General features: G+C 53.0%; 4 protein-coding genes across 7 annotated transcripts in view; 2 read left to right on the top strand and 2 right to left on the bottom strand.

Moving 5' to 3' along the window:
• Window positions 1-9,604, top strand: part of TP73 (tumor protein p73) — a 30,509-nt gene extending 20,905 nt beyond the window's left edge. For 2 of the 3 annotated variants that reach the window (XM_039727804.1, XM_039727803.1), the window contains exons 5-14: window positions 411-597; window positions 700-815; window positions 1,373-1,482; window positions 1,806-1,948; window positions 2,277-2,365; window positions 2,674-2,798; window positions 3,523-3,677; window positions 4,414-4,546; window positions 5,261-5,354; window positions 6,884-9,604. In XM_039727804.1, the coding sequence (XP_039583738.1) occupies window positions 411-597; window positions 700-815; window positions 1,373-1,482; window positions 1,806-1,948; window positions 2,277-2,365; window positions 2,674-2,798; window positions 3,523-3,677; window positions 4,414-4,546; window positions 5,261-5,354; window positions 6,884-7,207 (1,476 nt within the window). In that variant the 3' untranslated portion in view covers window positions 7,208-9,604. The remainder of the gene's footprint in view (window positions 1-410; window positions 598-699; window positions 816-1,372; window positions 1,483-1,805; window positions 1,949-2,276; window positions 2,366-2,673; window positions 2,799-3,522; window positions 3,678-4,413; window positions 4,547-5,260; window positions 5,355-6,883) is intronic. The other variant, XM_039727805.1, reaches the window with a different exon arrangement.
• Window positions 7,777-16,776, bottom strand: LOC120511134 (myo-inositol 2-dehydrogenase-like). Its single transcript, XM_039727806.1, has 9 exons — window positions 16,450-16,776; window positions 14,884-15,402; window positions 13,929-13,999; window positions 13,416-13,524; window positions 13,151-13,281; window positions 12,651-12,758; window positions 11,622-11,740; window positions 10,731-10,887; window positions 7,777-10,295 (listed from the first exon to the last, which is right to left on the bottom strand). The coding sequence occupies exons 1-9, from the start codon at window positions 16,683-16,685 to the stop codon at window positions 10,156-10,158; spliced, it is 1,590 nt and encodes a 529-aa protein (XP_039583740.1). The 5' UTR covers window positions 16,686-16,776; the 3' UTR covers window positions 7,777-10,155.
• On the top strand, window positions 15,419-20,791 carry CCDC27 (coiled-coil domain containing 27). 2 transcript variants are annotated; one of them, XM_039727808.1, is made up of 6 exons: window positions 15,419-16,348; window positions 17,725-17,855; window positions 17,998-18,075; window positions 18,346-18,558; window positions 19,058-19,162; window positions 19,278-20,791. In XM_039727808.1, the coding sequence occupies exons 2-6, from the start codon at window positions 17,751-17,753 to the stop codon at window positions 19,410-19,412; spliced, it is 636 nt and encodes a 211-aa protein (XP_039583742.1). In that variant the 5' UTR covers window positions 15,419-16,348; window positions 17,725-17,750; the 3' UTR covers window positions 19,413-20,791. The 2 variants fall into 2 exon arrangements, with proteins under 2 accessions (XP_039583742.1, XP_039583741.1); XM_039727807.1 differs by lacking the exon at window positions 15,419-16,348 and adding an exon at window positions 16,796-16,907.
• LRRC47 (leucine rich repeat containing 47) lies at window positions 19,727-24,316 on the bottom strand. The gene is made up of 7 exons (XM_039727558.1): window positions 23,879-24,316; window positions 23,359-23,805; window positions 22,533-22,649; window positions 22,115-22,230; window positions 21,706-21,808; window positions 21,225-21,314; window positions 19,727-21,047 (listed from the first exon to the last, which is right to left on the bottom strand). The coding sequence occupies exons 1-7, from the start codon at window positions 24,314-24,316 to the stop codon at window positions 20,835-20,837; spliced, it is 1,524 nt and encodes a 507-aa protein (XP_039583492.1). The 3' UTR covers window positions 19,727-20,834.
• Between the last annotated feature and the right edge of the window lie 222 nt (window positions 24,317-24,538).

Below are 24,538 nucleotides of genomic sequence, written 5' to 3' on the forward strand. Positions count from 1 at the left end.
GATTTCAGCATTTCCGGGGAAAGGGAAGAGAAAGAAATCTGCCTTTGCACCAGAGCAGCAGAGGAAGCTGAGGTTGTACAGGGAAGCACCTCCACCCCACCAGGGATGCTCACCTGAGGGACATCTCCTGTTTTCCAGTGAGATTCCCTCTGTCTCAGTGCAGTGGTGCCCGCTCTGCCAGAGCTCTTCCCCATCTAGGAAACCCTTCCCTGCCCCAAGACGTGGCTCTATCTGGTTTACGTGGAAACATAGTGTAGGTGAAACTGTCAGATTTCAATGTTTCCAGGGGAAAGGGAAAAGAAAGAAGCCCTGCCTTTGCACCAGAGCAGCAGAGGAAGCCGAGCTTGGACAGGGCAGCACTCTCCACCCCACCAGGGATGCTCACCTGAGGGATGTCTCCTGTTTTCCAGTACTCCCCGCTGCTGAAGAAGCTCTACTGTCAGATCGCCAAGACATGCCCCATCCAGATCAAAGTGTCCACCTCGCCACCCCCGGGCACCATCATCCGGGCCATGCCTGTCTACAAGAAGGCAGAGCACGTCACCGAGGTGGTGAAACGCTGCCCCAACCACGAGCTGGGCCGTGACTTCAATGACGGTGAGGGCTCCGGGGGCTGCATGTCCCTTGTGTCACAGCACTTGTGTGGTCAGGATGAGTGCCCTGGGCAGCCATGGCTCTAACTGGAGGTTTTCCCTGCAGGCCAGTCAGCTCCTGCCAGCCACCTCATCCGGGTGGAAGGCAACAACCTGTCCCAGTACGTGGATGACCCGGTGACGGGGCGGCAGAGCGTGATGGTGCCCTACGAGCCCCCACAGGTACCTGGCTGCTCGTGGCAGGGAGAAGGACCAGCCCCTGCTTCCCTGGTTTGGGCTGCTTGGCCCTTTTCCCCCCCTACATCTAAGACCACGCTGTGCTCATCCCCAGCACTGGTGGCAGCTACGCTCCAGAACCTGCAAGTGCCAGAGCAGCCTGGTCTTGGGAAGTGGGGTGTAACAGGACATCCCCCCACTCCTTCCCTGGTTGTCCCCACAGTCCTTGTACAGTCCCCTTTTTCCAGCTGGGACCATCCCCAATGTTCCCCTGCTCACCCTGCCAGAGCACCAGCCCTGTGCCAGAGGGTCCAGCCCTGATTCTTCACTCCCCAGGGATCCCAGTCCAGCCTGTCTTCCCTCCTCTTCTTCACTCCCTGGGGATCCCAGCCTTCCTCCCTTCCTTTACCTCACTCCCGGGGGATCCCAGCCTTCCTCCCCTCCTCTTCTTCACTCCCGGGTGATCCCAGCCTGCCTCCCCTCCTCTTCTTCACTCCTTGGGGATCCCAGCCTGCCTCCCCCCATCATTCCCCACTCAGCACCTGCTCTCCCCTCCCGGGCAGGTGGGGACCGAGTTCACCACCATCCTGTACAACTTCATGTGCAACAGCAGCTGCGTGGGAGGGATGAACAGGAGGCCCATCCTCATCATCATCACCCTGGAGACGAGAGAGTGAGTGGCTGTGGGAGCAGGGTTGGGCATCCTTCCCACCGCGGGAGGGCTGGGGAAGGAACCCTGCCCTGCAGGGAGCATCCCCAGGGAATGGGCTGGGGCAGCCCCAGCTCGTTGCACAGCGATGCTCCCCTCTGCCAGCTTGGAGAGGGGATGGCACGGAGGGACCAGGGAGCTGGAGCCTTCCTCTGCCCCAGGAGCTGGCTGCTCTTCACTCAGGGGCTCCGTTGCTTGCTGAGGGTCGCTGATGTGGTTTCTGCCCGGACCAAGCCCCATGTCCTTCCCAAGGGGAAGCAGAGCCACTGACTGTGCTGTTCTCCCAGCGGCCAGGTGCTGGGCAGGAGATCCTTTGAGGGGCGGATCTGTGCCTGTCCTGGCAGGGACAGGAAAGCCGACGAGGATCATTTCCGAGAGCAGCAGGCCCTGAACGAGAGCACGGCCAAGAACGGCAACGCCAACAAGCGCAGTGAGTCCCCTGGCAGGGGTGGGGGGCTCCGGGCACCCGAAACCCCTGCCCTCCACAAGTTTGGGCTCAAATCCACACTCAGGGATGATGCTTTGACCTTTCTCCACTAAATCTCATAAATCGGACCCTGCCCTGCTCCTCACAGAGCCCAAAGATGCCTGGGCATGGCTCTCATGGCTGGATATATTTATTCATTATTGAAAATAACAAAGGGACACTCCCATGCCAGGCCCAAGGGAATGGTTTTAGCATCCTGCACAGCTTGAGGCGCTCCTTGCCACGTCCTGTCTCCCACGACTCTACAATTCTCTTCCCCTCTCCTTCCCAGCCTTCAAGCAGAGCCCCCAGGGCATCCCAGCGCTGGGCACCGGCGTTAAGAAACGGAGGCACGGGGAGGAGGAGATGTACTACGTGCCTGTAAGTGTGAGTGAGCTTCAATGGGGTCAGAAATCCTCTTGGGACAGCGGTGACACTGTCCCCTCTGCCAGAAGCACCTTGGGGAGGGGATGTCAGGCAGGTTGGGGCTGCACAGGCTCCTGTAGGACAGCAGGGACCTTGGGAATAGGAGCAAAATAATCCATGGACACACATGTCCAAGGGATTGAGGCATCCCAAACAGTCCCTGGCAACAGTGACAGTCGGTCTGGGTGGAAAAAAGGGAGCACGAGGAACTGGCCAGGCGGGATGGGAGTAAAGAAAAGTCCTGGTCTTGTTCCCTCCTCCAGGTGCGAGGCCGGGAGAACTTTGAGATCCTGATGAAGATAAAGGAGAGCCTGGAGCTGGTGGAGCTGGTCCCGCAGCAGCTGGTGGATTCCTACAGGCAGCAGCAGCAGCAGCTCCTGCCGAGGCAGTGAGTCCTGCCCCAGATCCCAAGACCCCCACAGCCCCCGAGACCTCACAGCCCTCGAGATCCCAACAGCCCCTGAGACCCTCACAGTTCCTGAGACCCTTAGAGCCCCTGAGATGCCCATAGACCCTGAGACCCCCATAGACCCTGAGACCCCCATAGACCCTGAGACCTCCATAGGCCCTGAGACCCCCACATCCCCTGAGACTCTCACAGCCACTGAGACCCTCACAGGCCCCAAGACCCCCATAGGCCCTGAGAGCCCCACAGCCCTCAAGACCCCCACAACTCCTGAGACCCTCAAAGCCCCTGAGATTCTCACAGCCACTGAGACTCCCACAGCCCTGGAGACCCTCACAGCCCCAGAGACCCCCCAATCCCTGAGGCCCCCACAGTTCCTGAGAACCCCCAATCCTCCAGGCCCCTGCAGCCTCCTGAGACCCCCACAGTTCTGAGACCTCCACCATCACTGAGGCCTCCATCATCCCTAAGATGCCCACAGTCCCCCAGGGCCCTGAAGCTCCTCAAGACCCCTGCAGCTCTTGAAACTCTCACAGTTCCCGAGACTGCCACAGTCCCTGAGGCCCCTACAATCCCCCCAGCCCCTCAAGACCCCCACAGCCCCTGAGCACCCTCGTAGAATGGGCTGGGAGGGAGCTGCAGGCCAGAGCAGGGCAGCTCCATCCCACTCACCCCAGTCTGACCAGAGTGTTCCCACCCCAAACAGGAGCCAGCTGCAGACGCCTTCCTCCTACGGCCCCGTGCTTTCCCCCATGAATAAAGTCCACGGCGGAGGAATCAACAAGCTGCCCTCTGTGAACCAGCTGGTGGGGCAGCCTGCCCAACACGGCTCCAGTTCTGCGCCCAGCCTGGGCCCCATGGGTACGTCCTCTGTCAGCAGGCTGGGCACAGGGCTCTCCCTGCCCAGGAGTGGGGGTTATTATTGATTTATTGATTCCTGAGCCCCTCCCTGCGGGTTTTTCTATCAGGGGAAACCCTTTTGGAGCAGTTCTGTGTCAGGAAAAGGAGATGAACTGCTTTTTTGGTTTTCAGCTAGTTGTTTATTATTATCTTAGCAACACTTCAGCATGCCATCTACACCAGACTTTGCACACCACAAAATGCCTACAGATGTACCATTTCAAGGTCTTTTAAAGTTTGCCCCATCTAATTAACTTTTAAATTGCACTTTATTTTTACCTATCTACCAACAACTCATCCCTTGTCTGTCCACGTAATCTAAAACTGTGGCTTTCCTTGACCAATCACCCTGTGCCACCAGCACTACACAAAATGGAGTAGATGAAGAAGAAGCTTGGGACAATGCCCAATGCCCTCTATCTTGCCTCCATCTACAACATACTAAAAATCCCAAAACCTAACTTTCTCACCCAAGTGACATTCTTTACCACTCTCTATAATCTATTTCACACTTTTGTAGACTCTAGTCTATCTTGAAGTCCTGGAAGCTTTCTCCATGGGTGAGGGTCAAAGCCAGTGCTTCTCTGGGGGTGAGGACCCCTCAGAGCAGACAGAGAAATATTCCCTGTGCCCTGGGTTCCCACAGGTTATCAGGTCTGGGTGGTGTCTAACGAGTGCATTTGTTGCCACTGCCCAGGACCTGGAATGCTGAACAGCCACCCCATGCAGACCAATGGAGAAATGAACGGGGGCCACTCCTCCCAGTCCATGGTGTCCGGGTCACACTGCACCCCCCCTCCACCCTACAACGCCGACCCCAGCCTCGTCAGGTAGGGAAGGCACCTGGTGTCCTGCCTGCCTTGTCCTCTGCTCCTTGCTGTGCCCCTCGCTCTAACCTTCCCATCTGTCTGGCAACTGGTCAACTGGCCACTGGCCCCAACTGAGAAATCACTGCTGCTCCTCTCACCTCAGCAGCCACAACCCAGCTACCAATCAGTCAGGAACCCCCACTGCCCTCATACACCTCCCTGGGAATCCATCCCTGATCAATTAGAAATTAAGTGCATCCTAAAGAGGGTTTTGTCCTACATGTCCAATAGCATGTAGCTTTGTGAGCTTCCCCCTTCTCCTTCCAGCAACACCTGGAAATGGGTCCATGTGGCTTATTTCTATCAGAAATGCATTAATAGCTCTGCAGGTTTTTAATGTTTTAGCCTTTAAAAAGACCATGGATGTTTTGACAGACCTTGGGCCAGCACCCACACAGGGCAGAGGCTGTGTTGTGTCCTGATCCCCCTCCCCAGCAGCTTGAGCTCCCTCATATTATATGAGTTCCTGAGCCAAAATCTCAGACAATCAGGAGAAAAACATGTGTACTTTTGGGAATGAACACAACCCCACACTGTGCTTTGACCTTAGTGCCAGTGGAGCACCCATGGAGCTCTCTACATCCCCCACCTGACATGGTCTGTCCCACAGAGATGGGACACAGCTGTTGTTCATGAGAACTTAATGCCACTTTATTTTCCAAACTTTCTCTGCAGTTTTTTAACAGGATTGGGGTGTCCAAACTGCATCGACTATTTCACCTCACAAGGGTTACAGAATATTTACCACCTGCAGAACCTATCCATAGAGGTAAATGCTTTGGGGAGATCTGTTCTTACCACTTGTTTCCCGCAGCTGTTGGTCTGAAAAGCAAAACCAAAAGAGTTTTGGAGGAAGGGAAACCTGTGCCCCAACCCCTCACAAGAGAACATGTGTTCCCAGGATTGATGCCTGTCATTCCTGCCCCCTTGATGTTCCTTTGGAGGTAGCTATTGCTCAGACCTTGATAAAAATCACAACCAGTCCCAAAAACCTACAACCAATCTCAGCTGCTTCCTCCAGACTCTCAGAAACAACAGAGATCAAAGATCCCCAGGCCAGAGCTCAGGGAGATTTTCCACCTAACACAGAGAACACAGCTGGGGTTCTCAGTGGAACACCCCATATCCCATGGAGCCAGCAGGGACACCCCGCTGCAGCTCAGGGAGGTTTAATCTGGTCTCACCTCTTCCCCTGCTAATTTTTAAAATGAAAGAGGCTGAAATAAGGGAGCTGAGCCCAGGACATTTTTATTAAGGGAAGTGTGGAATGAAATAGCCCAGGTCAGGCAAAAGCTGTCAGAAAAAGCATGGAGGGGATGCTGGAAATACCTGTGAGTGCCCAGAGCATCAGCCTCTGCTGCTGCCACACTCTGGTGCTGGTTCCAGGTGTGGCACCAGAGCTGGGGCTTCCCCAGCCCATCAGAGGAACAAGAAAAAGGAAAACAAAAAATAATCCTGAACCCTTTGAGCCATGGAAAACCCTGTAAATCCCAGAGCTGGTGTTTTGACTGAGACAGAGCTCCTGCCCGACCCTGTTTTGACCTCGTTTTGCCCCAGGCAGGTGTAGCAGTGTCCCTACCTGGCAGCTACAACATCCCACAGGAGAGATGATGATTTGTCACTGGTGGCTGGGGCCAGTTGTGTAACCTGAGCCTGGCTTTGGACCATTTGCTGAACTAACTCCATGACTGCCTGTCAGCTGTCCACAGGAACGTTTAGGAATGGCCAAAACTTGTGTCAGGGCAGAGCTGTGTGTCTGAGTCGGCGTTTGTAGCTACTAATTGCATACTCACTGTCTGCTCCAGTTAACGCTCCCGTGAGTCTCTGTGCTGGCATTAACACAGACCCCTGGCAGCTCCCCCCTGTGCTGGTGTGTGTCCTGGCACAGGTCCCCAGCCTGAGGTCACCCACCTCTCCTGGTGTCACCCACCTCAGTGCTGGAGGCTGGTGCTGTTCCAGCCTCCTGGGCCAGGACAGAGCAGAGGCCATCCCAAGTGCACAGCCACAAGGATGCTCCACACGCTGCTCTGCAACCCGTGTTCAAGGGGAATGATCCTTTCCTCCCCTCCCATTTCCACATCAGTTTGATGTGAACCCCTCTAAAAACAACAAAAATCTCCAACCTGCAAACCTGCAGTGAGAAACTTGGTTACAAACGAGAAATAACCCAGGGGATGAGGCACCATGGCCATGGTGGGAGGTCCAGCTCTGCTCTGTTGGGCATTGTGTCACCCCAAAAGCACAACCTGGGGCTCTCTCCTGCTGGCACAACCCCACTCAGCGGTGTTGTCCTTGCAGGATCTCGCAGCACTGAAGGTCCCGGAGCAGTACCGCATGATCATCTGGCGGGGCCTGCAGGAGCTCAAGCAGAGCCACGACTACGGGGCCCAGCAGCTGATCCGCTCCAGCAGCAGCAACGCCTCCACCATCTCCATCGGCAGCTCGGGCGAGCTGCAGCGGCAGCGGGTGATGGAGGCCGTGCACTTCCGCGTGCGCCACACCATCACCATCCCCAACCGCGGCGCCGCCGACGACTGGGCCGACTTCGGCTTCGACCTCCCGGACTGCAAATCCCGCAAGCAGTCCATAAAGGAGGAGTTCACGGAGGGAGAGATCAACTGAGGGGCTCCAGAGGTGGCAGCGAGACACCGGCGGGGTGATAAAACCCCCCCCTCAAAATGTATTTGCAGCCTTGGGCACCTGGAGAAGTTTAACTTTGTTATCCAGGGGAACTGCAGGCCCTGAGCCAGGCAGGAGGTGCCTGCCCGGGGAGGAAACTGGAGGTGAGGAGGAGGAGGAGGAAGGAAAGGAGGAGGGCAGCCGAGCCAGCTCAGCAGCCGGAGTGGGATTTCTGCCTGCCCACGGCACAGGAGGCACTGTGTGGTTTGTGTTTTCCTGGAGCATCCCTGCATCCAGCCGTGTAAGGACAGCACATTTTTCTCACCCCTGTTGCCGTCCGTGTTCTTCATGGTGTCCCAAACTGAGAGGGCTCTGTCACTGCAACAGACTCAGCCCTGATCTGTGCAGGCATGGCCAGGGACTGGTGTGAAGCCACATCCTGCTTTTCCATGGACTGCCAAATGCACCCCTTCCCTCAGCCCTCAGTAGAGCCAGAAAGACCCTGTTTGTCCGATGTGTTCTTGTACTTAAAGGTTGGTGTATATAAACAGAATGTACATACAGTAAACTCGTTGTGCTGTAAGGACAGAGAAAGATTTATTTTCATGTAAGCTATAAAAATTGATACTGACTCCTGAGACACCGCAGTGTCAAGTAAATTAATTCCATGTTGTAGCATGTAAACATGCAGAGAATCCTGTCTCCAGCCTTATCTATTCAAAACACAGTTTTTTCCCTCCTCTGAATCTCTTGCATGCAGTTGAGGAGGGGGAAAGCCACTGATTGTCCTGGGAAGTCAGAGGTCTGGATAACCCTTCCCTGCTCCCTTGGGGAGTTTTGTTGACAGGTCAGACCTGACAAGCTGGAATGTCATGGTGTAAATTCCATCTTTTTGGAGCACAGCATGGACTGGCTGCCCAATTCTCTTCTGTTCCTCATCATTTTCCCCAGCTGCAATTCCTCTGTTGATTCAGACAGGGGAAAAAAGCCTTCACAGAAAGCAAGGACACAAAAAGGTGTGTTCCCTATACCCTACACATTTGGGAAGGCAAGAGGTCTTGGAAAGGCACTGGAAGTCACAGGAGCTGTCACTGTGGGAGGGAGGGCAGGGAGCTGCTGCACCTGCCCCCTCAGCCCTGGGTCACTCGAGATTTTGGGCAGCCTGAGGGAACCTGCAGAGATGATGCTGCCCAGCACATTCCCACTGCTGCTCTCCCTCTGGAGGCCTCCAAAGGCAGCCCTGCACCTGCTCCCCATCACCCCCAGGCTGGGGAAGGGGCTGGATACCCTTCCCAAAGCCCTGGACCCTCTAAGCAAGAGCAGAAGAGCTCAAGTCCCACCAGGGCTAACCTGAGATGTGACTTCTCTTCCAGGCAGGCAGTGGCTGTTCCCTCTCCAGTGGGGACAGGAGTGTGACCACTGGATGTGCTGCACCCACAGCCCTGGGCCCTCCTCCAAAGCCCTGTCTGGGTGTCCCACAGCTCTGAGCCTTCAGCACACAGAGGCTGCCTCTTGTCCCTCCTCTCCCTCGGGTACTGGTGAGCTGCAGGTGCAGCCACCACCCCACCCCTCACACCACAGGGATTGGGAACCTTTGGGACTGGGAGCTCCCCTGGTGTGGCTGACAGGGACTCTGTGTCCCCAGGAAATGGCTCAGTAAAGCACTTTAATGCTTTAAAGCTTTTGCAACAACCACTCACATTTCCAGCATTCCCAGGACTGTTCCCAGCAGTATTAATGGATCACTCTGTGATAGGAATTGTATTTTTTTGTAATGTTATCTTTGGAAAATGTGTTATTTTTATAGCTGTGGTTTCTCTTTTGTTTTGGGTTGGTTTTTTTTGTTTTGTTTTGTTTTTTTGGGGGTTTTTTTTGTTGGTTTTTTTTTTCTTTTGTAACACAATAAAAGCAATGTGGAAATTAAAACTGGACAGAAAGTGCCCTCCTACCATATAGTAAACCTTCAACTGTAGGACCTCAAAGGGCCTGAAGCTACTGAAACAAAAAAGAAATCCACCATTGTGTACTAATCTGCTGCAGCAAGTACAGAGAGGCAAAAACCAGGTTCTGAACACATAAAACATTTTTTTTCTCCATAAATGACTAAAGAAAAGTGAATGGAATGGACAACAAGCATTAAGACAGTTTTTCTGAGCTTGAAAAATGACACTGTTAAAAACAATTTCCCAAAAAGAACATAAATTTCACCATTATTTCTAGTTTTAGGAGTATATATTCCACAGGTAGGAATTGGAAATTGATTGAACTAAAGGCTCTTGTGAGAAGTTTATAAACTAATGCCTTGAAATGGAAGAAGTCAAGAATGTTGTTGTAATTCAATTTAAAAAAAAAGAAAAAAAAAGAAAAGAAAAAAAAGAAAAAAAAATTCCTTCCATTATCCCAGCTTGCTCCCAGCCCTGTCCAGCCTGGCCCTGGACACTTCCAGGGATCCAGGGGCAGCCACAGCTTCTCTGGGAAATCATTCCAGCTCCTCACCACCCTCAAAGGGAAGAATTCCTTCCATATATCCAATCTAAACATATCTCACAGATGCTCCTGAGTATTAAATCCTCCCTTGTGGCACTGCTGGGAAGGCGTCTGCTTGTGACTTCTCCTCCAGGCAGGCAGTGGCTCTTCCCTCTCCAAGGGGAGATTTCTCCTTCATCCCAGCTATTGGTGGTCCTACAACCACCCTGCCTGGCCTGAGGAGCATCGCTCTTCTCCCAGGGAAACAGAGCTCTGTGGCCAGCAGCACTCTCCAGGAGGAAAAGCCACCTGGATGAAACCACAGGGAATTTCTTGCAGGCTCTGGCTAACATGGTAGGAACCCTGCACTGCCCCAGCACCAAGTGCTCCTGGTTCAGAAGTGCCTCTGTCTGCTGGGCATTCCCAGTGGGACCACTAAAACCATCATCCAGGCTCCTGCTGAGGCCACGGGGTGGGAGTGGCTGTCACACGAGCTCAGCCTTGACTCCAGTGGCACTGCTGCGCAAGTCCACAGCAGATCCATCCCTCCAGGACTGCTCAGCTGCTGCAGCGACCTGCATTGTCCAGAGGAACTGCTCCTTGGTGACCACAGGGGTCTCCTGGCCTGTGGGACAGCAACATGGATGAAACCCACAGTCCCCTGTGAGCACAGATCCCACCACAGCACTGGGGCTGCAGGAGTTAAAACATTTCAGCCCCCCCTGTCAATGCAGCCACAAGAACTGAAGTATGCTGAACAAAAATAGCTTGGAGTAGGTGATCTTCAAAGCTTCTTCCTACCCAAGCCACTCCATGATTCTGTGATTTTTATCCCTTCTGGGCAGCCAGGACTCAGGTGAGGATCTCTTGGCTGTCACAAACAGCTGCTTTCACCACAAAGGACAGGAAGGTCCAAGGCAATTTCCCCTCCCAACTCTCATTTCTTCCCAGCAGAGTTTCAGATCACCATCCCCCACCCATCCCCATGACCTGACACAGTGCATCCCCCAACAAAACCAACCCAAAGCAACACCAGCCACCAATTTAAGCCTTGTCCCACCTTTCAGGGTTCTCAGAAAGTGCCGGAAGAGCTCCCTGTATGCATCTCTATAGCGCTCAGCTTGGGTCTGGGGACAGATGGACACAGAAGTCCCATGCTCTGTGATGCCCAGGGGGTTCTGGTTGTCCACCCTTAACGTCCCTTGAGACCCGTGAACCTGAGGGAAGGAGCACAACAAGGAAGAAAGAGCATTTTTAAATTATCACATTTTCAATCTCACACACCTGGCCAGGTTAGAGAAGCCCTGGTTTGTAAAACCAAGACAAAAGCAGGATCTGAAATGAAGAGAATTTCACCTGCCCCAGCCCTGGTATGGCTCCGACACAACAGAAACACCATGGATCTGCTGTACTACAGTGGTTTCCACTTGTGTGATATCTCACCTGAACAAAGACCCTTTTAGAAGTGCCCAACAGAAATTCCTCCCCAAGACCAGCCCCCATAGCTAGCTGTAATTATTCATGACTATAGGAATTTACACTTCTACTCTGGAAAGGACATAGGAAATCTGCACAACTGCAGCCTCAGGAGAGCTGACACCAGCTCCTGCTCTGGTATGATTCATGCAGTTTATAACACCACATAATGCATGGGACAGAGAGAAAATCTGGGTGAGAAAAGAGAAAGTGGATTGTAGATTGAAAAAGGACAAGAAGCCACTGCTGCTGAGGCAACAGCCCAACAAACAGATGTGGCACTTAAAGATCTGCTCTGGGTGACAAGGTGGGGATTTGGTGACAGTTTGGATCTGATGATCCTGGAGGTCTTTTCCAACCTCAGTGATTCTGTAACAGAGGGGTTTTGGGAAATGTGCTGCAGGCACACCCAGAGGGGAAAAATTGTGCTGGGCTGTGGAGTCAGAGCAGACTTGACTGAGCAGCAGGGCCCCACCTCCAGCCGCTGGTCACAGCTCCTGGTGCAGTGCTGGCTGATGTCCAGAGTGGCAATGGCTCCGCTGGGGAACTTCATGCTGATGGCAACCGTGTCCACGTCCCTCAGGCAGCCCATGTCTGGGGACAAAACAGGCCTGGCTCACCCCAGGAACAGAAACCAGCACATCCTACAGCTACAAACTGCTGTTCTTCGTTCAGGAGGTGACACTGGCTTTGTGACACCTTCTCACAGGATGCACTGGTACAGCACTCCAGCTGCTTCACCAGTGCATCCTGATGGAACACAGGCAGTTCTGCAGGAACACACAGCCCCAGGCCCAACTGCACCTCCCCAGCCTGCAGCTCCCTAACGAGAGCACACACCTCTGCCTCCAGGATCAGACAACTTCCAGCACGTTCCAGGAGCAAGACAGAGGGTACAGAACCCTCCTGGAGGGCTCTTGTTTGCTGCATTTCAATGTGTGCCATGGAAGAGAGCATTGCATCCTGCCCCTCCTCACCCCAGCCAGCCAAGCCTGGCAGCTGCTGCAATTACTTTAATTAAAAACTCTGCATTTTCATTTCAAAAATGGCAGCTTCCACCTTTTATGGTTCGTTTAAATGAGTGTGGTAACCCAGAGTGTGCATGGCAGCCCAACTTGACCCAGAGCAAACACACAGCTTTGTGGTGGGATCCACAGGGAAGGGCCAGAGAAAGCAGAGAATTAACATTTCATTGACATTCTTGTGAGCTCAAACCTTAGCCCAGTTATCTTCTGCACTCTGGTTCCAAACCTGGTGTCCTGCAGAGTCAAATTCAATGATAACTCCACTGCAACTACTTCACATCAGCAGGAGATTCACCAGATTCAGAGATATTCACCAAATACCCCCAAGGAATCTGCCTTCTGCTCCACCAGCCTGTTTATTCAGCTGATCCATGATGGAACAATTGTCATGGCTATAATGCTCTCGTTCCTTCTTTCTTCCCAGTTTTAACCCTGAAGTCCAGAGGTACCCAATAAACCATGAAAAGACTCATTGTTACCTGCACAGAAGGCATGGCCCAGGGAAAATACTATATCTGGTACACTCTCTCCCAACAACCAACTGATAATATCTATGTCATGCACAGCAGCATTGTAAAAAATTCCACCTGGAAGAACCAAAACTGGGTATTAGTGTTTCCATATTGAAACCCACCGCCAATGTACATTTCTGAACTGCACAGAGATGGTATAAAAAGCCCCCACAGTGAAGGAACTAATACTAAAGAGACAAAAAAAATGCACAGAAATGAAGTTTGATAAAGAAAACACTCCTCAAAAAACACTCCTCCCCATGGATCTTAAGGCTATACAAATTCAGGTGAATTCCCACAGAACACAGAGGCATTTCCAGGACAGGTTTTGGATCAGCCTGGTCTGGTTAAGGTGTCTCTGCCCATGGCAGGGGGTGGAACAGATGAGCTTAAATGTCCTTTCCCACCCGAACCATTCCATGACTTTGAGTGGAGCCCAGACTCTTGAGCAGGGAGCTGGTGGGTACCTGAGGCTTTCAGCAGGCTCAGAGAGGCTGCAGGATAGAGGCTGCTGCGGGTCCATATCCGCTGGATCCTGCCCAGGGCCTGGCTGTCCCGCACCTTCTTGTACAGGAACTGCAGGGCTGGGTCAAAGCGCCTTCCAAGGGGAACAAGGAATGAGGTGAAACAAAGCAGATTTGAGGACAAAGGCAGGAAAGCCTGAGGAATCAGTGCTGCTTGCAGACATGGGATTTTATCAAGAATAAATCACAGGAAAACCACAGGTCTTACTTGTAGAACCCACACACAAGTGGCCTCCCACACCTGTCGGCCTCATCGAAACAGGCTTCTGCTGTCTGTCTGTCCAAGCTGGGCAGCCCCTCGCAGAACACACCTTTACCTGTGCAAAACAGGACACACACAGGGCTCAGGGGAGACACAGCTGCACAAAACACCTTGACATTGCAGAAACAGCTCGTTACATTTCTGGTTTTGATGGCATTTATCCCCTTCTGCCTGCCTGCTGTGGTTTCAGCTGTCCCAGACCCCAGCAGTGGGACTGTTTTGGTGACAGCTTTCCTGTGAGCCCCGGTGGGATTTTAGGATGAGACACTGCCCAGTCATACCAGCATAGCACAAACCCCACTGGTGTCCAGCCTTTAACATCAGCAGGGATCTCAGTCACTTTAATTACACAATTTGAGAGCCTGCACAACTCCAGGGCTGCTGCTGAAACACAAACACACTCACAAGTGCACATCAATGGGCACAGGGAAAAGCTGAATGTGTAGCTGCTCCTCTCACCTGCTTGTAAGGCATCTCTTACCATCTCAGGGGCTTTGTCAGGTGGGGAACAAATAATAGCTCCAGAGACTCTGCAGGAATCAAGACAGATCTTCAGTAAGGACAAGGTTTTCACTAGATTAAACAGTGCTCAAAACTTCTATTTGGTTACAGTTAAAAAAACCTAAAGTCCCATTGCTCTGGAAGAGCCAGCTGGGTTATAGAAGGAATTTGGTGCTTGCTCCAAAGATGAAATATAGAGTAACACACATAGGTTAGAATCACAAGTGGCACAAAGGAATTGCACTGCTTTTCCTGCATCTTCTAGGAGAAAGTATTTTAAAGGTTTTCTTTAAAAAGGATTTAAATCCTGTCAGTTAATACACACAGAGAAAGCCAAAGTATTTATGTGGTAGAGCTGATCAATGCATCTTAGCTTCCTGTGATTCATTTGTTAATATCAAATCTGCCTTTTCTAAAAGCTCTGCTTTTGCTCCTGCAATATTTTAGACCTGACAGCAACAGCACTTTAGTGATGTTACAGTTGTTCAGTTCAACTGTAAATCAAAATGCCACAATCCTCTCTATTGACACCAACCCTCGCTTATCTCAGAGCTCCAAGAGCCACCAAACTCAGCCGACTGCTCTGAGACAGGGAAACTGGCTGGCAGCAGGGAAGGTGTCATTTATTATTGTTCTGTAGGAATTGGGGAAAATGGGTTTTATTATTTAACAAAACTGCCTGTAACTGAACACCTCCAAGTTTCCATTAATCTGGGTACGCAAGCCCAGTTCATTTCCTCAGAGACTCCTGAAGGACCCGTGGATAGGTGACAAAAGAACCCTTCACTCCCACAGGGATGGCCAGAGGCACAGTCTGGGGCTACCAGAGTTTCCCAGAGGGGAAAGCAAGGCTTGTATAGACCCCCCCCTGCCCTGAGCAGAGCCACACACAGGAGCTGGTGGCCGTCAGTACCGCGGATCGCTGAGCGCGACGCTGGCATCCTGCTGCCGCAGCACGATGGCACCACCGGGGACCTGGGCACCAAAGGCACGTTTCACCTCCTCCAGCTGATCCTCCAGCACGTACAGCAGGCAGCAGCCCGCCTCCTCCAGCAGGCTTTGCAGCAAGGCTGTGCTCATGAGCCCTGCGCCGAAGAGCGCGAGGCCAACGCCGCTGTCACCGTGAGATGAGGGGGGTGTCGGGCTGTTGGAGGCATCAGGTGCGGGCCCACTGTGGCCAAGAGGGGCAGTCCTGCTGTGGAAGGTGGCCAGCGGTGAGGGGTGGCTGGTGGAAGGTGCTGGGTCGTCCCTATGCGTGGCAGGGACGGGGTGGTGGGGAGCCAGCAGCTTGTGGCAGGAGGGTGGGGAGGGAACCATGCTGTAGCCGGTGCCAGATTCAGTGGTGATGAGGAAGGAGGGATGGGAGAGCAGGGAGGGCACGTCGAGTGGCAGGGGAAGGCTCAGGTTCAGGCTGGAGTCAGGATCTGCAGAGCTGAGGAGACAGAGATCAGAGAATATCCTGAGCTGGAAGGGACCCACAAGGATCATCACATCCAACTCTTGAGAACACCCTGCATAAGAACACCCCAAGAATGCCACCATATGTCTGAGGATGCTGTCCAAATGCTTCCTGAGTGGGGTCAGGTGAGACAGATAATTAAAGAATCATTAAGACCTCCAAGATCATCAAGGCAGACCTTTGACTGAACACCTCCTTGTTAATTAAACCACAGCACTAATTGCCACCCGCAGCTCCCTCAGCCACTCCGCATAGGACTGACTCCCCAGCTCCGTGCCCTTCTCTGGACACACTCCAGCCCCTCAATGTCTGTTTTGTAGTGAGGAACAGAACTGGGCACGGCCCCACAGAACTTGAGGGGCCTCAGCAGTGCCCAGCACAGGGGAACGGGCACTGGTCCAGCTGGGGATAATGTTCTGAGCTCGGGTGAGACTGAAATGAGGTGGGTGAGGCAGGGAAGGGCAGGATGAGCCCCAGCAGGGGTGTGTCGGGTGAGACTGAAATAGGGTGAGTGAGGCAGGGAAGGGCAGGATGAGCCCGAGAAGGGGTGGTGGGTCGGGTGAGACTGAGATGGGGTGGATGAGGCAGGGAAAGACCGAGGGTTAAGTCCGAGCAGGGGTCAGTCGGGTGAGACTGAAATAGGGTGAGTGAGGCAGGGAAAGGCAGGATAAACCGGAGCAGTGGTTGGTCGGGTGAGACTGAGATGAGGCAGGTGAGGCAGAAAAAGGCAGGATGAGCCCGAGAAGGGGTGTGTCGGGTGAGACTGAAATAGGGTGAGACTGAAATAGGGTGCATGAGGTAGGGAAGGGCGGGAGGAACCCGAGCAGTGGTCGGTCAGGCGAGACTGAGATGAGGCGGGTGAGGCAGGAAAGGGCAAGATAAGCCGGAGCAGTGGTCGGTCGGATGAGACTGAAATAAGGTGGGTGAGGCAGGGAAAGGCCGGGTGAGGCGGAGCAGTGGTCGGTCGGGTGAGGCAGGGAAAGGCCGAGGGGCGATCCCCAGCAGCGCTGCGTCCCTCACCGGAGCCCCGGGGCGCGCAGCCCGAGCTGCCGGAGCAGGCGGCGGTTGCGGCAGTGGCGGCCCGAGCTGAGGTGCTCCAGGATGCGGTCGCGGCGCACCCTCAGCGGCAGCTGGCACGGCGTGCACAGCAGCGTCTCCACGGCGCCCGCCGGGCCCGACCCCGGCGGCTCCCGCCGCACCGACAGCTCCGAGAACTCGGCCGCGTAGTCGTGCAGGGTCTTCCTCCTCCGCCCCATGGCGCGGCCCCGCTGACTCGGAAGCGGAAGGCCCGCCCGCCTCACGCCGTTGCCCGGCAGCGGGCCCGCTCCGAGCGCCGCGGCGCCGGGAGAGACCCCGACCCCGGCCCCAGCTCCGAGCGATGGAGGCCGATGGCCCGCAGGGACCAGAGCTCACCGAAACCATGCAGGAGCTCCAGCAGGAGCTGCGGAAAGCCAAGGATGACCACAAAATGGCCATAGGTACATGGGGGAGTGCCCAGAGCACGCCTTTACCCGCCCAGGTCTCATTCAGTTCGGCTCCTCTCACCTTGGAAACATTACAGGGTGTCGCTCACAGGCTGAAAAGCTGCTTGTTTTGAAAACATTTTCTTTCTGCCCATGGAAGTGAAGGACATGAGAAAACCCGGCAGAGAAAGCGCTGAGCAGAGTGGCACAGCGGGGCTTGAGGAGCCCACTCTGTGTATCCTCAGAGCAGTGCCCACCTCAAAGCTGGGTTGTTTAATACACGTGGAATAACAGAATGGTTTGGGTTGGAAGGTCCTTAAAAATCACCCAGTGCCACCCCCTGTCGTGGGCAGGGACACCTTCCACCATCCCAGGCTGCTCCAAGCCCTGTCCAGCCTGGCCTTGGGCACTGCCAGGGATCCAGGGGCAGCCACAGCTTCTCTGGGCACCCTAGGCCAGGGTCTCCTCACCCTCACAGGGAAGAATTTTTTCCATATATCCAATCTAACCCTGCTCTCTATCAGTCTGAAGCCATTCCCCCTTCTCCTGTCACTCCAGGACCTTGTAAACAGTCTCTTTCTTGTCAGCTCCTTGTGGTAGTGGAATGCCACAATTAGTCACCCTGAAGTGAAACCACCTTTTCTTCCCCAGACTGTACAAACCCACAAACCACATTATCACCCAGAATTACTGCAGCTGCAGCATTAATGTGACCCAAGTCTGGTCCCAGACTGTTCCCACAGTGGCTTTGCTTATGCTCACCTGAACAAAGCAGCCACAGAGCGTTCAGCAGGGATTTGCTTTGCTAACAGAGTGCTCTCCCACTTTACAGGTGCCATCTCTTCCTTGCAAAGACAGATGGAGATCCAAGAATCTGAGCTTCGGAGAATCAGATCTGAAAAGGAATTGCTCCAGAAGCAGCTCAGAGAGAGAGAAGTCCAGCTCCAAGCTGTGTCTGACAAGGTACGGCCCAAGAGCGTGGTGGCCATGGCTAGCAGGAGACAGGGCAGCTGGGAATTTGGGATTTTTGCAACAAGTCCCTCTCTCTTAGGCAGGAGTGGCAGCTGTAGCTGTGAAACTGAAGTGTAAAATATTCTCCTTACAGCTCTGCAGCCTCACAGAAGAACAGAGGCAGGAAGAAGCGGTGGTGATGATGGAGGAGGAGAACCACAACCTTCAACGGGTGAATTCGTGCAAAGCCTCTACATAAAAGTCTGGTGTTTGCTGCTTCACTGGGCTAGTTTTAGGGCTGGTGGAGTTTGGCATAAAAAAGCTCCACTCAATCCAAATAGTTTTAGAGAAAACATCAAATAATAACATCTACCAGTACTGGTGAGATTGTCAGTCCATAGATTCTGCCCAGGAAACCTTTGGATCAAATAGTGGGAAAATGAGGCCAAACTTGCTCACTTTTCTTCTCCCCACTGACAGTTGGATTTCTGTATCTGCTCAGGTTGTTACAGAACAGGAACTCCAGCTGGCTGAGCAGAACAAGCTCATCAGTGAGCTACAGGGGACAGTCAGCCAGCTGCAGGCTGAGGTTGTGACCACCCGCCTCCACCTCCTGATGCAGAAACAGGCCCAGAAGGAGACCCAGAGCCAGGTTGAGACACTGCAGCACACAGAGCTGCAAAGCAGAGTGGCACTGGAGCTCATCAGCAGCAAGGTAAGCGTGGCCTCTGTCACCTCAGAGCCCTGTCTCCCTCTTGGGACACACTTGGGAATCTCAATCCATTTGCTCCCTAGCTGTGGAGCAGGCAGCTCTTGTGCCACTTAGAATACAGACCACAAATACCAGCAACTCTTGAGAAACAGCAGTTCAGATCAGTTACATCACCAGATTTCTAACATCCTTCCAGACCCAGGGTAACAAGAACCACCCTAAAGTCATCTCCTGCAGACCCAAGGTAAAAGAATCACCCTAAAGTCATCTCCTGCAGGCACATGTGCCTGGAGCCAGGGGAAGAGTCCACCTAGACCCACATGATTGCCACAGCACTTTCAGTGAAGCCCAAACTGCCTGTAATTTCACATAAACACTTTTCCACATCATCATTCACCAGTCCTTTGCCCAAGCCTGACAGCACAGTCTCTGTAAATCAGTGCAAATGCCAAGGAATTGCACATAAAGACTGAACACACCTGCTCTCCTCTTTTATCCAAAGTTTGAAAGGTTTAGAAACAAAATAATCCAGGCTACGTTCAGCGTGGAGGGCAGCCAGGACCCCCAGGGCGAGCTCACAGATGATGAAGTGCTGGAGGCAGTGCAGGTATGTGGCTCTTCCAGACAGCTTCCAGCAGCCAGGAGGGGACTGCTGAGGTAAGAGGACACTTTGCAGTGCTGCTCCCAGCCTTCCCAGCTCTTCATATATTGCTGATTTTCAGAAAATCTTTAATGAGCGGACGGAGTTCCAGCAGATGCTGAAGAACAAGGGCAGCAAGACATCACTGCTCAGCAGTGACAGCAGCACAGCATCACCAGCTAGGAGAAGGAAATCCTCCAGGATGGAAAGGCTCTGATGGCTGAGCCAGATCCCATCACCAGCCTCAGGCTCTGGGCTCTCAGCTCGGAGCTGGTGCCTTACAACAGATTAAACTCATTTTACTGACACCAAGTTCTGTGGGAGTATCTGGTTCAATTGTTTCAGCCAGCTCAGAGCTCAAGTCACAGGAAGTCCTTGGTCTGTAGTAACACTTGACTTCCCAGAGAAGCCTGAAGCACAAGCAGACTTGGCTACAAGCAGCTGGGGAGTGTATAATTCCCATTTTTGCCGTGGGAAGTTTTTAAGTGACCTGACTGAACATCCCCCAATGCCAAAACGAGGGACAGTGCCAGGGCTGCAGAAGCTGTTTTATTTTTCCATTCCATGTGCAAGTCCCAACATGGGGATGTATTTGACATAGCAGCAGTTCACTTAGAGCTCTGAGATATCATTTTTACCAGAAGAGAGTCAGTCTGGGGGAGTTAACTGGTTTAGGGAGAGGTGTGAGTTCACACCAGTGCTCACACACACACAAATATAGGTCACCCAGAGACTGCCAAACAAGAACTGCTCCAATTTCCTGTATTTTGGAAGGCAAAAATATGTGGTTGGGGCAGAAAGCTCCAGGAGGGTCACTCTGGGCATCAGTGCCTGTACTCTGGGGGGACAGGGAGCTCAGCAGTGCCAGCTGGAGGCAGCTCTGAATGCACCTGAACCTCCTCAGCAAGAACAAAGCCAATGCTCAACCACAGTAACTCTCTAGCACACACAAGGTCACCACAATTCCCACAGGGATGGAGGGTGGCCCTGAAATGCACTGGGACACACAAACCCTGCAGCTGACACAACAAATCCCTTAAAAATGGAAGCTGTGCTCATGCCTGAACACAAAAACCGTCACTTTAAAATGCATCCCTCAAGTTCTGACAGCAATTAAATGCTTCTGACAGCAACTAAATGTTCACAGTTACTCCAAATAAAATTTTGCAGAACAAGATGTCAGCAAAGTGCTTTGGCATTCTGACTCCAGGTTGTACCCAGCAGAGGACCTCAGTTCCACACTGCCAATTCCTGCATTTTTCTGTTGCCATAATAATGATCCAGATGAAACACCAAAAGGAAAAAGTGATCTTGCAGAAAAATGTGGTTGTGCTTGTTTTAACCATTGTAACGATTTTCTCTACTGCATTCTGACATCCAACAGCTTCTCTGCCTTCAGTCCATGTTTGAAGATGCTGCTCTTTTGCACAGGCCTAACATGGATGATCTCTGTTAAGGATGAAAAATCCCAATTCTCCTTGCTGTAGCTCATCAAACTCTGAAGCCACTGCCTTCCCAGCAGGATGCTCCACATCTTTAAAAACCCAAACCATCTCACTGTGCACCAGTTGTGTTGTTGAATATACGAAAAAAAAACCAAAATAAAGGCAATGGAATCCTGTCCCAGCTCAGGCAGCTGCTAACGGATCACAGTCAGCAGAGAGGAAACTGTGGCCAGGTCTGTTTTTGAAGGATAAAGTACTTTCAAGTTCCCATCCGTGTCCACCACTCGCACCTGCTCCAGCACCAAGGGCAGGTTCAAATTCCCTGCTCCACAGAGAGCATCCGATTCCATATCTGAACCAGAGCCTTCCTTGCTCTCCAAGGCAGATCTGTTCAGCTCTGCAATTTTCTGTTAAAAGCAAAGTACAGAGAACAACATCAATTCTGTGGCAGGGAACAAAGAGAGGGAGTAACAATACTATTAAAATACAAATCATCTTCTGTGTTCTTCTCAATACATGTGAGCAATAACACATTTGGTAGGAGCCCACCCAAGAACAGAAGAGTATTTTCCTGAACTCCCTACCAGGATAAGGGTGTCCATCACATCTTTGCAGATCTGTAAACTGGTATCACTTGTCACTTCCAGAAACAGGTCCCGGGTCTCTTTTCTAATCTGTAAGAGTTTCAGAGATAAAGCAAGTCAGGAGTCAGAGCAGCTTACCCACAGCCCCCTGACACATTCCAGCCCACAGAGCCAATGGTTTTCACTCAGTTTAATCAAGGGCAAAGCTCTGCTGTTCTTTACAAATCAAAAATCATGTTCTTACCCATCAACAAAGCCTTTGCACAGGCAGGCTGGAGCTCTGGAACAGATTTCCAGAGGTAAAACTGTAACTAACTCCCAGATCCCTCTCAGTGTGACAGTGGAACCCATATAAACTGTAAGAGTTTATACTTGGACTACAAGGACAAGTTTCACAGAACTGTATGTCTTTGAGTTAAACATCTCACATTAATAATTAAGCAGTGTTTCTTTCTAATGAATTTCCATGAATGAGAAGTACCTTTGTTTTCTCACTGTTGGTTATTGGTGGGAAGGAAATCACAGCACCTTCAGCATCCACCAGGCATGGGTAGCTGTCTTTGCCATCCAGGAGCTGCAGGTACCTGCCACGAGGAAAAAAGCAGCAAGAAGTGAGCAACTGAGAGAGCAGCTGGACACAAGGGCAGGAAATAGTGACAAAAAGGAATTAGTGTGTGACCTCAGCACAGGGCAGTGCCACACACTGCCTTTTAGCCCATCTGCTACTACGTCAAGTTTACCTCATCCCTGATTCCCTGAGCTCACAGCACGTGCACCATACACCTTTCAGTCCACTCTGCTTCCCTTCTATCTGCTGTTCTAAACGCATCTGTCACATCCCCAGTGCAGTCACCCACAGGTATGAGGGAAAAGCACAGCAAGGCACTGACTTGTGCAGCCCAGAGACGTTCTGACGCTTCTTCTGCTTCCGCTGCTCCTCAGCCTCCAGCTGCAGCTGCCGGAGCAGGTCCTTTGCCTTGATCTCCTTCCGACCCAGGGGCATGATCTGCACCACACAGCAAGATTTTCATTCAATTGCACTCAAACACCAGGGTTACAACACTCCCCTGTAAGCAAGTCGATAATTAAACAGTATTCCTGCATGTTGTCATGCTTTTTTCAGCATGGAAATAACTTTCCATTTCACCTGGACTGCTGTAACACCCACGTGAAAAAGCTCGGTCACTAGTACTAAACCAGGCACCTGGTACAGCAGGACAGCAAGGAAACCAGTACAACATCTGAAGTAAAGCTCCTGGAGTTTGTTTTCTAGGTTCTGTGGGGTAAGACAGCATCCTTAAGCCCTACCTTGAGCTCGTCAGGAGGCTGAACATCATATGTCAGAGGAGCTTTGACCAGCTGCAAGTCGTGGGTGGCAATGGTGGCCACTGTGCGCTTCTCACAGATGTCCTCGTGCAGCTTGGTCTGAACATAAAGGAAGCCATCAAAATAGACCAAAAAGTCAATGTGATTTATCCCTCTTATCTTCTATATTTAATGCTGGCAGCACTACCAGCCAGGAGACTACAACAGAGCCCTTCCCTTCCCTGTATCACTGTTACATCCCAAATGCAAAGCCTGACAACACATGCCATGTTTCTCTACAGGGGAATCAAATTTTAAGTCAGAAAGCAATCCCAAATACTCAAGCCTTGCAACCTGAAAGCAGCTCCCACCTGCCACCTAAGGGACAGGTGAGCAGCAGGCCCAGGGACAGGTCTGTGGGGAGGATACCTCAGTCAGAAAGCTGGGTGTGAAACATGGTTTTAACAGATCAGGAGCCAATCCAGGGGACACAGGGTTATTTTTAGCTTTTAACAGGTTCCACAGCACTAACAAGCTGCTGTTACAGTCACAACACAAATGTGAGTGTGTCCACTGCCCTCGTGGCAGTACCTCAGCTCTGATGGGTCCTTCCCAAAAACCAGTTCTGCTGATTTCAGACTGACTAGGCATGCGCTGCTGGCATGTACCTGTACCCTCACACTTGCTGAGTGAGAAGCTCACCTTAAGTTTCCCAAACTCATCTGCGGGAAGAGGCCTAGAACTGTCTATTTCCAACTCTGCCAGAAACAGAACTGTCTATTTCCAACTCTCCCATTCCAAATGAATACCACGAGGCTGCAGCTGTTACCTGCACGGTCAGGAACCTCTTGAGAGCGTTTCCCGGCTTTAAGTTCACTCCTTTCAGCACACAGCACACGATGAAGGCTCGCACATCTTTGACACCCGGGCTCACTTTGACCACCAAAGGCGCTGGGTTCTCAGAGACGTGCAGAACCTTCACCAGCAGCTTGCTCGCCTCTTCCACCTCATCCTGCTCCACGTCCCCGCTGTCCTTCTTCTGCTGCTTCTCCCTCTTCTTCTTCCTGACGTCCTCTCTGCCACTCTCAGCCTTCCCCTTCCCACGGCCGCCGGCCCGTAGGTACTCCAGAATGGCCTTCGTCTGGCACCCATTGACCATCTTCTCCAGCCGCTTGTCCCGCAGCTGGTTGCCCCTGAAGTTGGCCTCCTTCAGGCGGGGGCAGTCGGCCAGCGCGGCGGGCAGCTCCCGCAGCTGGTTGTTGGCCACGTCCAGGCTCTGCAGGGACAGACACGGGGCGCTCAGCGGCGCGGCACGGGGAGCCGGGCGGGGCGGCGGGGTCGGCTCGCACCTTGAGCGCCGGCAGCGCCGCGATGTCCGCGCCCAGCTCCGCCACCTCGTTGTCGGCCGCGTCCAGCCGGCTGAGCAGCGGGAAGGGCGCGGGCGGCCCGTCGGGGGGCAGGAGCCCTCCGGGCAGCGCCCGCAGCCGGTTCCCGGACAGCAGCAGCTCCTGCAGCTGCGGCGCGGCGCGGGCGAGCCCCGGGCCCAGCTCCCGCAGCCGGTTCGCGCTCAGGTTGAGGCTGCGCAGCTGCGGGAAGGCCGGGGCCGCGTCCCCAGCGCCGCCGCCCGTGCCGCCGAGCGCGGCGGGCAGCGCCTCCACCCCGGCACCGGCCCGCCCTCGGGGAGGGTCCGGCCGCGCCCGAACCCGCGCGGGAGCGCGGCGGCGGGAGGGTATCGCTGCGTCCGGGAGCGGCCATACCGTAAACAAGGGCAAAACACGGGAGCGCATCGCTGCTGAGCCGCGGCACTGCCCCAGCGCTGCCGCACAGGAGCAGGCACAGCTTGCACAGGTAAAGATCACACACTGGTACGAGTCACACAGGTCCAGTTACAGCTCACACACATACAGCACACACTGGTACGAGTCACACAGGTCAATTACAGCTCATATATGTACAGCACACACTGGTACGTGTCACACAGGTCCAGTTACAGCTCAGACACCTGTACA

Source organism: Passer montanus, unplaced genomic scaffold, assembly GCF_014805655.1.
Source record: "Passer montanus isolate IOZ18808 unplaced genomic scaffold, ASM1480565v1 scaffold62, whole genome shotgun sequence".
Classification (NCBI taxonomy): Eukaryota; Metazoa; Chordata; class Aves; order Passeriformes; family Passeridae; genus Passer; species Passer montanus.

Bases quoted from the DNA above. Each gene is read 5' to 3' on its own strand.
- LRRC47 (XM_039727558.1), bottom strand. From the start codon at position 24,316: ATGCGCTCCCGTGTTTTGCCCTTGTTTACGGTATGGCCGCTCCCGGAC. The intron at 23,806-23,878 runs GTGCGAGCCGAC...CTGTCCCTGCAG, and splicing joins CGGCGCTGCCGGCGCTCAAG to AGCCTGGACGTGGCCAACAA. The intron at 21,048-21,224 runs GTAGGGAGTTCA...TGCTTTTAACAG, and splicing joins TGATGGACACCCTTATCCTG to AAAATTGCAGAGCTGAACAG.
- CCDC27 (XM_039727807.1), top strand. From the start codon at position 16,808: ATGGAGGCCGATGGCCCGCAGGGACCAGAGCTCACCGAAACCATGCAG. The intron at 18,076-18,345 runs GTGAATTCGTGC...GTATCTGCTCAG, and splicing joins AGAACCACAACCTTCAACGG to GTTGTTACAGAACAGGAACT. The intron at 18,559-19,057 runs GTAAGCGTGGCC...TTTTATCCAAAG, and splicing joins TGGAGCTCATCAGCAGCAAG to TTTGAAAGGTTTAGAAACAA.
- LOC120511134 (XM_039727806.1), bottom strand. From the start codon at position 16,685: ATGGGGCGGAGGAGGAAGACCCTGCACGACTACGCGGCCGAGTTCTCG. The intron at 13,282-13,415 runs GTAAGACCTGTG...TCCCCTTGGAAG, and splicing joins CTTGTGTGTGGGTTCTACAA to GCGCTTTGACCCAGCCCTGC. The intron at 10,296-10,730 runs GTGGGACAAGGC...GCTGTCCCACAG, and splicing joins CTTTCTGAGAACCCTGAAAG to GCCAGGAGACCCCTGTGGTC.